General features: G+C 36.9%; 1 protein-coding gene across 1 annotated transcript in view; it reads left to right on the forward strand.

Annotated features, from left to right (window-relative positions):
• The window catches only part of LOC117316637 (glutaminase kidney isoform, mitochondrial-like), a gene marked incomplete in the record, with an annotated part of 44449 nt that overhangs the window by 13522 nt on the left and 14725 nt on the right, over window positions 1-16202 (forward strand). Inside the window, 2 exon segments of the mRNA XM_033871317.1 lie at window positions 119-282; window positions 2141-2232. Coding sequence (XP_033727208.1) covers window positions 119-282; window positions 2141-2232 — 256 coding nt within the window.

Raw genomic sequence — 16202 nt, forward strand, 5'->3', positions numbered from 1 at the left:
TTATAAATCAAACTCTACAACAAAAACAATTCATTGTTTTAAAATTCACAATCAGTAAAAAGTGTTTCTCATGGAATTAGATTTATTATGGCTTGTGTTCTTTGTTTTATTTTGGTAGCCATTCCATCGGCGATATCAATACGCCGTTTTGTCTGCAGTCGGTCAGTAAACCTCTGACCTACTCCATGATTCTCAACGAACTCGGACCAGAGATCGTCCATCAATATGTCGGCCATGAACCCAGTGGCCATCCTTTTAACATGATCTGTTTGGACCGTAATGGTAAGTATAGCAGACAGGTCACATGTCATTTTTGTAGCAATTTGTGCCTTTTTCAAGACACAAAAATATTTTATGAAGAAGTTGATCACAGACATACCAATACAACAATATATCATTTAATAGCTACACAATGATGACATGTATCCATTAACAATGTTATGAATAAAAATTGTTTCTGTATTGATGACGATCCCTTTAACTGGTTGGATGGCAAAGGTCCTGTACATTTATTAAACACCAATTTCATGTCGTATAATGTGAGTAATTTACATAAAATAATGGTGAAGTATATCTCGACGCATTATGTATGATAGCTGCTGGGTGAATATTTGCATGTGAGTAATACATGTAACTATTTTCCTCATCAGTATTCTGGGAACATTGTCAGTGTCAGTAAATCTCAGTCCTACCTTAGGAAAAATGTTGTTGCAACTATATTGATAATTCCAAATTAATCTCATAATCAGACTGGAACAATAATATCATAATCTGACTCGTTATGAAGTTCAGACTACAAGTAAGCAGTTAGATTTTCAAAAGCATCGTTATGATTAAATTAAAAAAAAACAACATTTATTTTTATTTTTCTCAGGTCAGGTTGTTGTATACACAGCTTAGGGACAAGGGTATGACCATGATTAATACACTGAACTCATTGCAAGGTTTGGGATTGAAATAATTTCTCAACATTTCCTAATTTTATAAGCCTATACACTTGGAACTAAGCTAATACAGAGGAGCCCACTTATTTGCATATCGGTTATTTGAATATCCCGCTTATTTGCATAAAATTCTCAGGTCCCGATTTTTTTCTTCATCTTTGTATTTTAATCCCGTGTATTTGCATCGACTAAAACACCGACTCCCGCTTATATGCATATAAAAATTCCAAAAAATCGAAAAATTTTAATTGATTTTAGGGTATTTTTGTGATTTTCCCGTAATAAAAGTTTTATGAAAAGTGTTTTTAACTTACATATTGATTCGACACGATGTACAACGTTATCTAATCATTGGTTCCCACTTCGTCAAAACAGGTTATGTTCGATGCATCGACATCGACATTTAGTTATTATCCAGACCATATCAGTAGTATTGTGAAGAAGAATTACTGAATAAAATATTGATATGTCTCATCTTTTGATGAGATTTGTTTATTTATTATAGCATCAATCCAAACCTGTGTTCTGTGCACTTGAACACTCGCTGAGGCAGGTTGCGATCGCCATGATTGTTTACTAGGCGCGTTGCATTGTGGGGGCATATATGTGTAAGGAATGACAACTCTTTGTGTGTGTGCGCGATTTTCCAAAACAAACCCAAACGACAATGCACATCTCACGGTCATTTAAGACAGTCTATTGCTTAAGCAGTTCATCATCTATGATCAAACAACTAATATACTCATATCAGGAACAAAACACATCTCAAGAAATGTGGTAATATGGTAACATGGTAATAAAGCCATGCCTGGTAATAAGCCTGTACCTGGTAATAAGCCCATACATGTTAAACCCCATATCTGGTAATAAAGCCATGCCTGGTAATAAGCCCATACCTGGTAAACTCCATACCTGGTAATAAGCCCGTACCTGGTAATAAGCCAGTACCAGGTAATAAGCCCATGCCTGGTAATAAGCCCGTACCTGGTAATAAGCCCGTACCTACTTATAAGTCCATCCATATTGATTACAGTCCCCACATATTTTATCATAATGGTTTTCTGTGATAAACCCTCCTTCCTATTTTGAAGAAGAAATTAAGAAGAGATTATTACAGAATGTTTTTATGTTGACCCAATATTTTTAAATTGTGTCATTGAAGTAGCAAGTAATGTGTGATATTATTTTCATTTCAGATAAACCACATAATCCCATGATCAACTCGGGGGCCATTGTGATATGCTCACTAGTGAAACAGGAGATGAACTCGGCTGACAAATTTGACCATGTGAGTCCATTTTTAAACGAACATTAATGTTCGGTTATTGCAATCAAGAACTGGAGTGAGAAATATGACCATATTTGGTAACCACATTCACCAATACGCCATCTACTGTCTGTTTCAATGAAATATGGCTGCCCCCATTGCCTTACGCTTCAAATAATTTACCTGCAAAAACATCTTCGTTTTATATAGTAGTTTTACCGAAAATGTTGAAATATATTCAGTAGATGTTTTCAAGATGCATACGAATCGAGAAATGCATAACGCTAGCGAAATGTTAAGACTAAATGAACTTGAACTTTGCGAATAACTCCAGGTCAATATATTTATTTAAACAAATATTGCGCAGGTGCATTCGTCTCCGGATGTTGAGAAAGTTTTGCTCTTCCGTGTTCATTCCAAAACGGCTGACAGTATAGCATAGGTCTGCAAATATGTCCGCAATTTACTTAAATGTGTATTATGTATATTCTAGAATGTTACATCATTATCAACTAGGTGTGTATTTCTATAATTTAGAGAAAGAAACATATCAATAACGGCATACGAGACGATACATTGTATCATACTATAGTTTACTGTATGTGTTAACGGTGTTTGCGAGAAAGAACTGTACATATCTGTCATATGTATAGACTTACAATATTAGGTGGCATTTGTGGTCAGGGTGACTGGTCATAGCGTTAACGTTGTCATCGATTTCCATATACCAATTTCCTTTGACGAAAATGACCAATAAATCAAATGCAAATGATAATATCTTGTTATGTGCACGGGATTGATTGTTGTAGGCGATACTTGGAACGTACAGTATTTACTGTTGTAAGGGAGGTAACTGCAAGATTACGGAAATCAAAAGTTAAACCAATTTGATTGGTCGATTCTTCCATGACTTTGGCAGGGGGTGACAGATAACTACGGCAATAGTCAGATGATATCAACAATGACATTTTTGGATACGTGTGATTGGCAGTTGTCATGTTTAAAATGAACAATTATATAGCTGTTTTAATTTCGGCAAAGACGAGAATATTTATTGAAACGGACCACACGTGAAGCGGACTTGGAAATACCGAAACGAAGAAAAATGGGGCCTAATTATAATATAAATTGGCATTATTTTCAGAGGATTGACCAAAATATATGTTCTGCAATGCCTGATTGTATCATATATAAAATATTAGAGGTTTATTTGACCGAATTTTAAATTAATTATTCATTTGCGAATCGCGGCCCGATTGTCGTTAGAGTTGAATTACCGAAATGGCCGATAGCGAACCCAAAATCGATATTTTTACGAGATTTTTTTTTTCATTTACCTGGAAGTATTTTGAAATAATTTGCAAAATACCGAATTCACGACCAAATTTTCGATTGTGACGAACTACTGAGACAGTGTTAAGTTCATGTTAAGTCAATCTGATTAAAATCAACTGTTACATGGCTACGTTTACTATGCACTACGTCTACTGGGTAAATTATTTTAAAGACGGAAATCCGGATTATCTAAAAGCAAATGCAAAATACTTGTGATATTCACTTAATTTGATATTCAGCCGTTAATTGTATATTGATATATTGTGATTGATACTCTATATAATATTGCTGTGGAACTTGTGTTATTTTTCAAACAAATTCATTTTAATAATTTGTTAATTTAGAATTTTCATCAAGTTAAGATCAAGACTTGAAATTCTCACTACACCATACTTCAAACACGGAGTAATCGATGAATTGATAAACTGAAAATTGAAGTCAAGCGAATGAGTTAATATTTACCTTAAATATTTTTTCAATATACAACAAATGTTCATATGACTATTTGTGCCATGCTGTTACAAAATTTCAGTTACAATTCTAAAATTGAATTAATATGTAAATATATGTTATCCTGTCAATATCCACAAAGTGAGTGTAGTCTACTGTACTCAACGTCATGCCAGTAGATAGCGGTGCATATACTCAGGGCATCCAGTAGACCCTTGAGAGTATGTTTTTGACTCTCCAAATTGAGATCTGACTCTTGGGTTTGAAGGAGCATGTCTATTTGACATATATGTTTTGACCCTTCAGATTTCTGAAAAGAGGTGATTTGACTTCTGAAATTGCTAAAAGTCAAGGGTCAACTGGATGCCCTGATACTTACTGCTTACATCTAGTGCTTACTTGTGTGAACTATAAATCAATAACAAAATGGTTCATATATTTCTATATATGACTTGACAAATTATGTGGTGTCTGAAGATCTGAATGAACTAATAAACGATATATTTAATTATTTTTATAAAATATTCAAGTCACAGATCATTCTCTTTTTTTAAATATTAATTTCAGGTCCATTATGGTAATTCAAATATGACGGCAATCAGGCCTCGAATGGCGAATGATTACAAACATTTTAAATACGTCTCGGTCAAATAAACCCCTAATATTTTACATATGATTAATTTTGATTATAAATTGTGATTCCCTTATTTCATTCCCCAAACTGGAACTTCAAATACAATTTAGTTTTGTAAGACTGATTCCAGGATCGTGATTCCATTTGAGTTTACTTCTTTGATCATTGTTATTTCATTATTTACTATGATATACATGTATCAGGTTATTTTATAAGTGAGTGTAAAATCTACAATCCAATTCAATATATCATGTGTTAAATTTGTTTGTCTTTTTTTTTTTTTTTTAGAAATTAGCATACCGGTTTTTAGCCCACCATCATCAGATGGTCGGCTATTCAAATCGCCCTGCGTCCGTGGTCCGTGGTCCGTCCGTCCCTCCCTCCCTCCGTCCCTCCGTCCCTCCGTCCCTCCGTCCGTCCGTCCGTCCGTAAACAATTCTTGTTATCGCTATTTCTCAGAAAGTGCTGAAGGGATCTTTCTCAAATTTCATATGTAGGTTCCCCTTGGTGCGTAGTTGTGCATATTGCATTTTGGGACCGATCGGAAAACAACATGGCCGACAGGCAGCCATCTTGGATTTTGACCATTGAAGTTTGTTATCGCTATTTCTGAGAAAGTATTGAAGGGATCTTCCTCAAATTTCATATGTAGGTTCCCCTTGGTGCCTAGTTATGCATATTGCATTTTGAGACCAATCAGAAAACAAGATGGCCGACAGGCAGCCATCTTGGATTTTGACAATTGAAGTTTGTTATCTCTATTTCTGAGAAAGTATTGAAGGGATCTTTCTCAAATTTCATATGTAGGTTCCTCTTGGTGCCTAGTTATGCATATTGCATTTTGAGACCAATCAGAAAACAACATGGCCGACAGGCAGCCATCTTGGATTTTGACAATTGAAGTTTGTTACCGCTATTTCTCAGTAAGTACTGAAGGAATCTTTCTCAAATTCCATATATAGGTTCCCCTTGGTGCCTAAATCTTAAATTTCATATATAGGTTTCCCTTGTTTGAAAAGTACTAGAGGTTTCTTCTGAATTTACACAGACTAGTAAGACTTAGAAGAAGAGAAAAGTAGAGAAAAGATCAATCTGACATGGAACCTATGACGAACATTCAATGGTGGGCGCCAAGATCCCTCTGGGATCTCTTGTTTAGAAATTAGCATACCGGTTTTTAGCCCACCATCATCAGATGGTCGGCTATTCAAATCGCCCTGCGTCCGTGGTCCGTGGTCCGTGCGTCCCTCCCTCCCTCCGTCCCTCCGTCCGTCCGTCCGTAAACAATTCTTGTTATCGCTATTTCTCAGAAAGTGCTGAAGGGATCTTTCTCAAATTTCATATGTAGGTTCCCCTTGGTGCCTAGTTATGCATATTGCATTTTGGGACCGATCGAAAAACAACATGGCCGACAGGCAGCCATCTTGGATTTTGACCATTGAAGTTTGTTATCGCTATTTCTGAGAAAGTACAGAAGGGATCTTTCTCAAATTTCATATGTAGGTTCCCCTTGGTGCCTAGTTATGCATATTGCATTTTGGGACCGATCGGAAAACAAGATGGCTGACAGCAGCCATCTTGGATTTTGACCATTGAAGTTTGTTATCGCTATTTCTGAGAAAGTACAGAAGGGATCTTTCTCAAATTTCATATGTAGGTTCCCCTTGGTGCCTAGTTATGCATATTGCATGTTGGGACCGATCGAAAAACAAGATGGCCGACAGGCAGCCATCTTGGATTTTGACCATTGAAGTTTGTTATCGCTATTTCTGAGAAAGTACTGAAGGGATCTTTCTCAAATTTCATATGTAGGTTCCTCTTGGTGCCTAGTTATGCATATTGCATTTTGGGACCGATCGGAAAACAAGATGGCCGACAGGCAGCCATCTTGGATTTTGACCATTGAAGTTTGTTATCGCTATTTCTGAGAAAGTACAGAAGGGATCTTCCTCAAATTTCATATGTAGGTTCCCCTTGGTGCCTAGTTATGCATATTGCATTTTGAGACCAATCAGAAAACAAGATGGCCGACAGGCAGCCATCTTTGATTTTGACAAATGAAGTTTGTTATCACTATTTCTGAGGAAGTACTGAAGGGATCATTCTCAAATTTCATATGTAGGTTCCCCTTGGTGCCTAGTTATGCATATTGCATTTTGAGACCAATCAGAAAACAACATGGCCGACAGGCAGCCATCTTGGATTTTGACAATTGAAGTTTGTTACCGCTATTTCTCAGAAAGTACTGAAGGAATCTTTCTCAAATTCCATATATAGGTTCCCCTTGGTGCCTAAATCTTAAATTTCATATATAGGTTTCCCTTGTTTGAAAAGTACTAGAGGTTTCTTCTGAATTTACACAGACTAGTAAGACTTAGAAGAAGAGAAAAGTAGAGAAAAGATCAATCTGACATGGAACCTATGACGAACATTCAATGGTGGGCGCCAAGATCCCTCTGGGATCTCTTGTTTAGAAATTAGCATACCGGTTTTTAGCCCACCATCATCAGATGGTCGGCTATTCAAATCGCCCTGCGTCCGTGGTCCGTGGTCCGTGCGTCCCTCCCTCCCTCCGTCCCTCCGTCCGTCCGTCCGTAAACAATTCTTGTTATCGCTATTTCTCAGAAAGTGCTGAAGGGATCTTTCTCAAATTTCATATGTAGGTTCCCCTTGGTGCCTAGTTATGCATATTGCATTTTGGGACCGATCGAAAAACAACATGGCCGACAGGCAGCCATCTTGGATTTTGACCATTGAAGTTTGTTATCGCTATTTCTGAGAAAGTACAGAAGGGATCTTTCTCAAATTTCATATGTAGGTTCCCCTTGGTGCCTAGTTATGCATATTGCATTTTGGGACCGTTCGGAAAACAAGATGGCTGACAGCAGCCATCTTGGATTTTGACCATTGAAGTTTGTTATCGCTATTTCTGAGAAAGTACAGAAGTGATCTTTCTCAAATTTCATATGTAGGTTCCCCTTGGTGCCTAGTTATGCATATTGCATGTTGGGACCGATCGAAAAACAAGATGGCCGACAGGCAGCCATCTTGGATTTTGACCATTGAAGTTTGTTATCGCTATTTCTGAGAAAGTACTGAAGGGATCTTTCTCAAATTTCATATGTAGGTTCCTCTTGGTGCCTAGTTATGCATATTGCATTTTGGGACCGATCGGAAAACAACATGGCCGACAGGCAGCCATCTTGGATTTTGACCATTGAAGTTTGTTATCGCTATTTCTGAGAAAGTACAGAAGGGATCTTTCTTAAATTTCATATGTAGGTTCCCCTTGGTGCCTAGTTATGCATATTGCATTTTGGGACCGATCGGAAAACAACATGGCCGACAGGCAGCCATCTTGGATTTTGACCATTGAAGTTTGTTATCGCTATTTCTGAGAAAGTACTGAAGGGATCTTTCTCAAATTTCATATCTAGGTTCCCCTTGGTGTCTTATTATGCATATTGCATTTTGGGACCGATCGGAAAACAAGATGGCCGACAGGCAGCCATCTTGGATTTTGACCATTGAAGTTTGTTATCGCTATTTCTGAGAAAGTACAGAAGGGATCTTCCTCAAATTTCATATGTAGGTTCCCCTTGGTGCCTAGTTATGCATATTGCATTTTGAGACCAATCAGAAAACAAGATGGCCGACAGGCAGCCATCTTTGATTTTGACAAATGAAGTTTGTTATCACTATTTCTGAGGAAGTACTGAAGGGATCATTCTCAAATTTCATATGTAGGTTCCCCTTGGTGCCTAGTTATGCATATTGCATTTTGAGACCAATCAGAAAACAACATGGCCGACAGGCAGCCATCTTGGATTTTGACAATTGAAGTTTGTTACCGCTATTTCTCAGAAAGTACTGAAGGAATCTTTCTCAAATTCCATATATAGGTTCCCCTTGGTGCCTAAATCTTAAATTTCATATATAGGTTTCCCTTGTTTGAAAAGTACTAGAGGTTTCTTCTGAATTTACACAGACTAGTAAGACTTAGAAGAAGAGAAAAGTAGAGAAAAGATCAATCTGACATGGAACCTATGACGAACATTCAATGGTGGGCGCCAAGATCCCTCTGGGATCTCTTGTTTAGAAATTAGCATACCGGTTTTTAGCCCACCATCATCAGATGGTCGGCTATTCAAATCGCCCTGCGTCCGTGGTCCGTGGTCCGTGCGTCCCTCCCTCCCTCCGTCCCTCCGTCCGTCCGTCCGTAAACAATTCTTGTTATCGCTATTTCTCAGAAAGTGCTGAAGGGATCTTTCTCAAATTTCATCTTTAGGTTACCCTTGGTTCCTAGTTATGCATATTGCATTTTGAGACCAATCGGAAAACAACATGGCCGACAGGCAGCCATCTTGGATTTTGACAATTGAAGTTTGTTATCGCTATATCTCAGAAAGTACTAAAGGGATCTTTCTCAAATTTCATATGTAGGTTCCCCTCGGTGCCTAGTTATGCATATTGCATTTGAAGACCAATCGCAAAACAACATGGCCGACAGGCAGCCATCTTAGATTTTGACAATTGAAGTTTGTTATCGCTATTTCTCAGAAAGTACTAAAGGGATCTTTCTCAAATTTCATATGTAGGTTCCCCTCGGTGCCTAGTTATGCATATTGCATTTTGAGACGGATCGGAAAACAACATGGCCGACAGGCAGCCATCTTGGATTTTGACAATTAAAGTTTGTTATCGCGATTTCTCAGAAAGCACTGAAGGGATCTTTCTCAAATTTCATAATTATGTAGGTTCCTCTTGGTGCCTAGTTATGCATATTGCATTTTGAGACCAATCGGAAAACAACATGGCCGACAGGCAGCCATCTTGGATTTTGACAATTGAAGTTTGTTATCGCGATTCCTCAGAAAGTACTGAAGGGATCTTTCTCAAATTTCATATGTAGGTTCCCCTTGGTCCCTGGTATTGACAGCCATTATCGCTAAATCCTAAATTTGTTATATAGGTTCCCTTTGTTTGAAAAGTACTAGAGGGCTGTTTCTGAATTTACACAGATTAGTAAGACTTAGAGGAAGGGAAAAGTATAGAAAAGATCAATCTGACATGGAACCTATAAAGATCATTCAATTGTGGGTGCCAAGATCCCTCTGGGATCTCTTGTTTTTTATTAGTTCCAGACAAATATATACATCAATACTCTCTTAATTACGTACATGTAATCAATTTTTAGCTCACCTGGTCCGAAGGACCAAGGTGACCTTATGCCATACCGTGGCGTCTGTCGTCCGTCCGTCCGTCCGTCCGTCAACAATTGACTTATTTGACTTCTTCTACATAACCGCTGATCAGAATTTGAACAAATTTGGTCAGAAGCATCCCTATGGGTATGGGACTCAAAATTGTACAAATGATGGGGCTGACCCCCTGGGGGCCTCTGGGGCGGGGCCAAAAGGGGTCAATTTGGCACTATTTATATAAACGACTTCTTCTCTGAAACCAAGCAATGGCTATCGCTCATATTTGCCTGGTGGCATCACTATGGGGTGGGGATTCAAAATTGTACAAATGATGGGGCTGACCTCCAAGGGGCCTGAGGGGCGGGGCCAAATGTGGTCAATCCGGCTATATTGATATAAACGGCTTCTTCTCTGAAACCAAGCAATGGCTATCGCTCATATTTGCCTGGTAGCATCACTATGGGGTGGGGATTCAAAATTGTACAAATGATGGGGCTGACCCCCCAGGGGCCTGAGGGGCGGGGCCCAAATATGGTCAATCGGGCTATATTCATATAATTGACTTCTTCTCTGGAACCAAGCAATGGATATCTCTCATATTTTACTGGTAGCATCACCTTGGGGTAGGAATTCGAAATTGTACAAATGACGGAACCGATCCCCCCAGGGGCCTGAGGGGCGGGGCCAAATATGGTCAATTGGGCTATATTCATATAATTGACTTCTTCTCTGGAACCAAGCAATGGATATCGCTCATATTTGCCTGGTAGCATCCCTATGGGGTGGGGATTCAAAATTGTACAAATGGTGGGGCTGACCCCCTGGGGGCCTGAGGGGCGGGGCCAAAATTGGTCAATTTGTTTAAACAACTTCTTCTCTGAAACTTAGCAATGGATATTACTCACATTTGTATGGTAGCATGGTTATGGGGTGGAGATTCAAAATTGTAAAAATGTTGGGGTTGACCCAGGCCGCCAGGGGGCTGAGGGGTGGGGCCAAAAGGGGTCAACTTATCCTCTGAAACTTAGCAATGATTTGAATGGTAGCATCCTATTTGGGTAGGGATTCAAAATTGCATATAGGAAGGAGCTGACCCCCCCCCCCCCCCCCCCGCCCCCAAGGGGGCAGAGGGCAGGGTCAAAAGGGGTCAATTGGTCTAAACAAGTTCTTCTCTGAAACTAAGCATGGATATCGCTCACATTTGTGTGGTAGCATCCCTATGGGGTCGTGCCAAAAGTCAATTTCATTTCATGGATTAATGTACTTTTTGGCATTTTTAGTATTAAAATAAAACCAATGTACATGTACCCATATAAAATGCTTATGATATAAATATTGACATAGCAATACCAGTGACAAATATACTTAAGCATCATTCTTGTTTCATATCTCATGAAACCAGGTGAGTGATACAGGCCCTCTGGGCCTCTTGTAATGAATACTCATACATTTTTGGTGTATTTTAAATCTACTATTACATTCTTTATTATTGGGCAGTATAGTGTATGTAGAATTGAAACGAGATTTCCGACGAAAGCAAAGGCAATTTCTGAAAGGGTGGCAAAAAATAACTGACTATTGCTAAAAAACAAAAAAAAAAAAAAAAAAAAGCAAATTGAAAAAGTATAAAAATTAATTACATTGGTAAATTTAAATCTATTTCATAATGAAAGACAATACCTTATTGTAATTGTTATATTTATTTTCTAAAAGCTGAATGGTAAGCACTGAAATATTTTTTTGCTAAGTATCTCTCGATGTTATATGAAGTTTTAAGGTTACTAATTAGAGTGGGTAAGTAAAGAGCTTTACCTAAACACTTTTGACAATAAATGTAGTGCTTCATATTTAGTATCATAATATTTTCTGCTCTGTTATTTTGGTGTGGGTTTTGTGCTATTTTACCAAAAATGAAATCTTTTTTACATACATTAAATGTCTCATTACAAGTAGCTTGCACCCAAATTTTGGACTTTATTACATTCCCAAAGTACATGCTGTATTGTTTCTTTTTCTATGAAGCAGAAATTACATAAATCAGACTGAACGAAATGAATCTTTTTCAAATAAGTGTTTGTAGCTAAGACATGATGATTAATTCTAAATTGCAACCATTGTAGTTTGGAATTTTTATTTGTGTCAAAAGGCAATCTGTATATTTTTTTCCATTCCTCAATAGGTATATTTCCAAATATGGTGTCCCACTTTGCTTGGCCTGTAGGCAATACATTATTTTTATTCAATACATTATACATATCTCTTGTACCTTTTTTACTTTTAATAACAATATCAATATACAGTGGTATCAATGGTAATGTAAGTTTTTTCTCAAAATTCCATCCTAATCGTTTAACTGCCAAAATAATACCATTATAATCAAGGAAGTTAGTATTTAAATTAAAAGCTTCATTAAATTCATTCTGTTAAAGAAAACTGCCATCTTCTTTAAGTAAATCATTTATAAAAATCACACCTTTATCAAACCATTGCTTATAATATACAATATTATTACCTATTTTTATTAAATCATTATACCAAATTGGTAGAGATAATATTTGTTCTGGCATAAATATTTCAATTTTCCCTCTTAATGTATTCCACCCATTAAAAACATCAATCCAAAATTTGTTATGAAGTACATTTTTTATATTATATTCAATATATCTATTTCCTAACGTTAAAAGCTTATTTCTATTAATTTTTGTAAACAGAAGTGTCTGCCAATTTGAATTTTTTAAGACAAATATTTCTAATCCATGTTGATTTTAAGGCCATTTCAAAATGTTGGATATTAACCATTTTCAAGCCACCTTCTTCATAACATTTCACAATAATATCTCCTTTGACCTTTGCTATTGGACTTCCCCAAAAGTATTCATTGAACATATTTTGAATCTCTTTCATAGTAGATTGGTTATGTGATGGTAATCCTATAATTAAGTGTGTAAGTATTGGTAGTAGTAGTGTTTTTATGACGGTTACTCTACCTATCGGAGTTATATATCGTCTATTCCACTGTTTAATTAGTGCCTTTAATTTTGTAATTTTTTCTTTGAAGTTAGACTGAACTATTTTACTGAGGTCAACATTGAAGTTAATTCCTAAAAGGTTAAAATGTGTTGAACCCCATGATAGAGCAAGATTATTGACTAATTTCTCTGAACTGTATTTTTTACTCCCTATCCATATAACTTGTGTTTTTGTGTAGTTTAATTTGAGTCCCGATATTTCCCAGAAGTAATTAAGTTCTTTTAAAGCATACCTAAGTGATGTTTCAGTACCATCTAGAATAAGAGAAGTGTCATCAGTGAATTGTGATATAAGATGTTCTGTTGTGTCAATTTTTATGCCTTTTATGTGTGTATTTGTTCTTAATTTCATTGCTAATATTTCTGCACAGAGAAGAAAAATATAGGGTGATAATGGATCTCCTTGTCTACAGCCTCTTTCTAGTTTAATGGGTTTAGATAAATTTCCACCTTGGTTTACAAAAGAAGAAATATTATTTGTAAAAGTTTTTATCCAATGTTTAATTGAGTCCCCAAAGTTGAAAAATTCTAAAACTTGATTTATAAATGTCCATGAAACAGAATCAAAAGCTTTTTCGAAGTCTATTACGTAAAAGAAGCATGCCTGGTATATGTTGTTCTTCTGTGTAATCCATTACATCATAAATTAATCTAGTATTATCAGCTATATATCTGCCCGGAATGAAACCTGTTTGATCACTATGTTTAAGTTTATCTAGAACTGATTTAAGTCTTTTTGCGATGCATCCTGAAGCTATTTTATATATAACATTTAAAAGAGAAATGGGTCTCCAATTATTTAAAAACTGACGGGGTTTATCTCCCTTTGGTATACAAATAATGATTCCCTGTTTTTGAGTTACAGATAATTCACTTGTTTTATATCCCCGATTTACTGATCGAATAATAAATGAATGAAGATTTTTCCCAAAAAAAAATTAAAAAATTCAACAGTGAAACCATCTGACCCAGGACTTTTATCATTTTTCATACTCTTAATACATCTGTTGCTTCCTTATAATTAATATTACTTTCTAAATTATTTATTTCATCGACTGTTAATTTAGGGATATCAGTAAGTGAGAGATCATTAATCCACGAGTAATTAGAGGGTTTATCATTATTTCTATAGAGTCTATCATACATGTAGTACTTTCTGGTTTCTTCTAAAATTTCCTCCTGCTTTGTAATAATTCCCATCTCTGTTTCTATCCTTGGTATTATTTTTTCTGTGAAATTTCTTTTTTCCAAACTACAAAAATATTTTGATGGTTTTTTCCCCTTCTTCTATCCATTTTACCTTTGATCTAAACATATTTCCCTTCAATTTTTTATCTCTAATCTCTTCTAACTCTTTTTTACATTGATAAATATCATCATTATTTGTAATTCCCTCCCTTTCTTCTAAGTTCTGAATTTTGGTAATCAACTCTGTTTCTATTTTCGAAGACTGTTTTTTTTAGCCCACCATCATCAGATGGTGGGCTATTCAAATCGCCCTGCGTCCGTGGTCCGTCGTCCGTCCGTCCGTCCGTCCGTCCCTCCGTCTGTCCGTCCCTCCGTCCGTCCGTAAACAATTCTTGTTATCGCTAATCCTCAGAAAGTACTGAAGGGATCTTTCTCAAATTTCATATGTGGGTTCCCCTTGGTGCCTAGTTATGCATATTGCATTTTGAGACCAATCGTAAAACAACATGGCCGACAGGCAGCCATCTTGGATTTTGACAATTGAAGTTTGTTATCGCTATTTCTGAGAAAGTACCGAAGGGATCTTTCTCAAATTTCATCTGTAGATTCCCCTTGGTGCCTAGTTATGCATATTGCATTTTGAGACCAATCGGAAAACAACATGGCCGACAGGCAGCCATCTTGGATTTTGACAATTGAAGTTTGTTATCGCTATTTCTGAGAAAGTACTGAAGGGATCTTTCTCAAATTTCATATGTAGGTTTCCCTTGGTGCCTAGTTATGCATATTGCATTTTGAGACCTATCGGAAAACAACATGGCCGACAGGCAGCCATCTTGGATTTTGACAATTGAAGTTTGTTATCGCTATTTCTGAGGAAGTACTGAAGGGATCTTTCTCAAATTTCATATGTAGATTCCCCTTGGTGCCTAGTTATGCATATTGCATTTTGAGATAAATCGGAAAACAACATGGCCGACAGGCAGCCATCTTGGATTTTGACAATTGAAGTTTGTTATCGCTATTTCTGAGAAAGTACTGAAGGGATCTTTCTCAAATTTCATATGTAGATTCCCCTTGGTGCCTAGTTATGCATATTGCATTTTGAGACCAATCGGAAAACAACATGGCCGACAGGTAGCCATCTTGGATTTTGACAATTGAAGTTTGTTATCGCTATTTCTGAGAAAGTACTGAAGGGATCTTTCTCAAATTTCATATGTAGGTTTCCCTTGGTGCCTAGTTATGCATATTGCATTTTGAGACCAATCGGAAAACAACATGGCCGACAGGTAGCCATCTTGGATTTTGACAATTGAAGTTTGTTATCGCTATTTCTGAGAAAGTACTGAAGGGATCTTTCTCAAATTTCATATGTAGGTTTTCCTTGGTGCCTAGTTATGCATATTGCATTTTGAGACCAATCGGAAAACAACATGGCCGACAGGTAGCCATCTTGGATTTTGACAATTGAAGTTTGTTATCGCTATTTCTGAGAAATTACTGAAGGGATCTTTCTCAAATTTCATATGTAGGTTTCCCTTGGTGCCTAGTTATGCATATTGCATTTTGAGACCAATCGGAAAACAACATGGCCGATAGGCAGCCATCTTGGATTTTGACAATTGAAGTTTGTTATCGCTATTTCTAAGAAAGTACTGAAGGGATCTTTCTCAAATTTCATATGTAGGTTTCCCTTGGTGCCTAGTTATGCATATTGCATTTTGAGACCAATCGGAAAACAACATGGCCGACAGGTAGCCATCTTGGATTTTGTCAATTGAAGTTTGTTATCGCTATTTCTGAGAAAGAACTGAAGGGATCTTTCTCAAATTTCATATGTAGGTTTCCCTTGGTGCCTAGTTATGCATATTGCATTTTGAGACCAATCAGAAAACAACATGGCCGACAGGCAGCCATCTTGGATTTTGACAATTGAAGTTTGTTATCGCTATTTCTGAGAAAGTGCTGAAGGGATCTTTCTCAAATTTCATATGTAGGTTTCTCTTGGTGCCTAGTTATGCATATTGCATTTTGAGACCAATCAGAAAACAACATGGCCGACAGGCAGCCATCTTGGATTTTGACAATTGAAGTTTGTTATCGCTATTTCTCAGAAACTGCTGAAGGGATCTTTCTCAAATTTCATAT

Source organism: Pecten maximus, chromosome 18 (assembly GCF_902652985.1).
Source record: "Pecten maximus chromosome 18, xPecMax1.1, whole genome shotgun sequence".
NCBI classification, from domain to species: domain Eukaryota; kingdom Metazoa; phylum Mollusca; class Bivalvia; order Pectinida; family Pectinidae; genus Pecten; species Pecten maximus.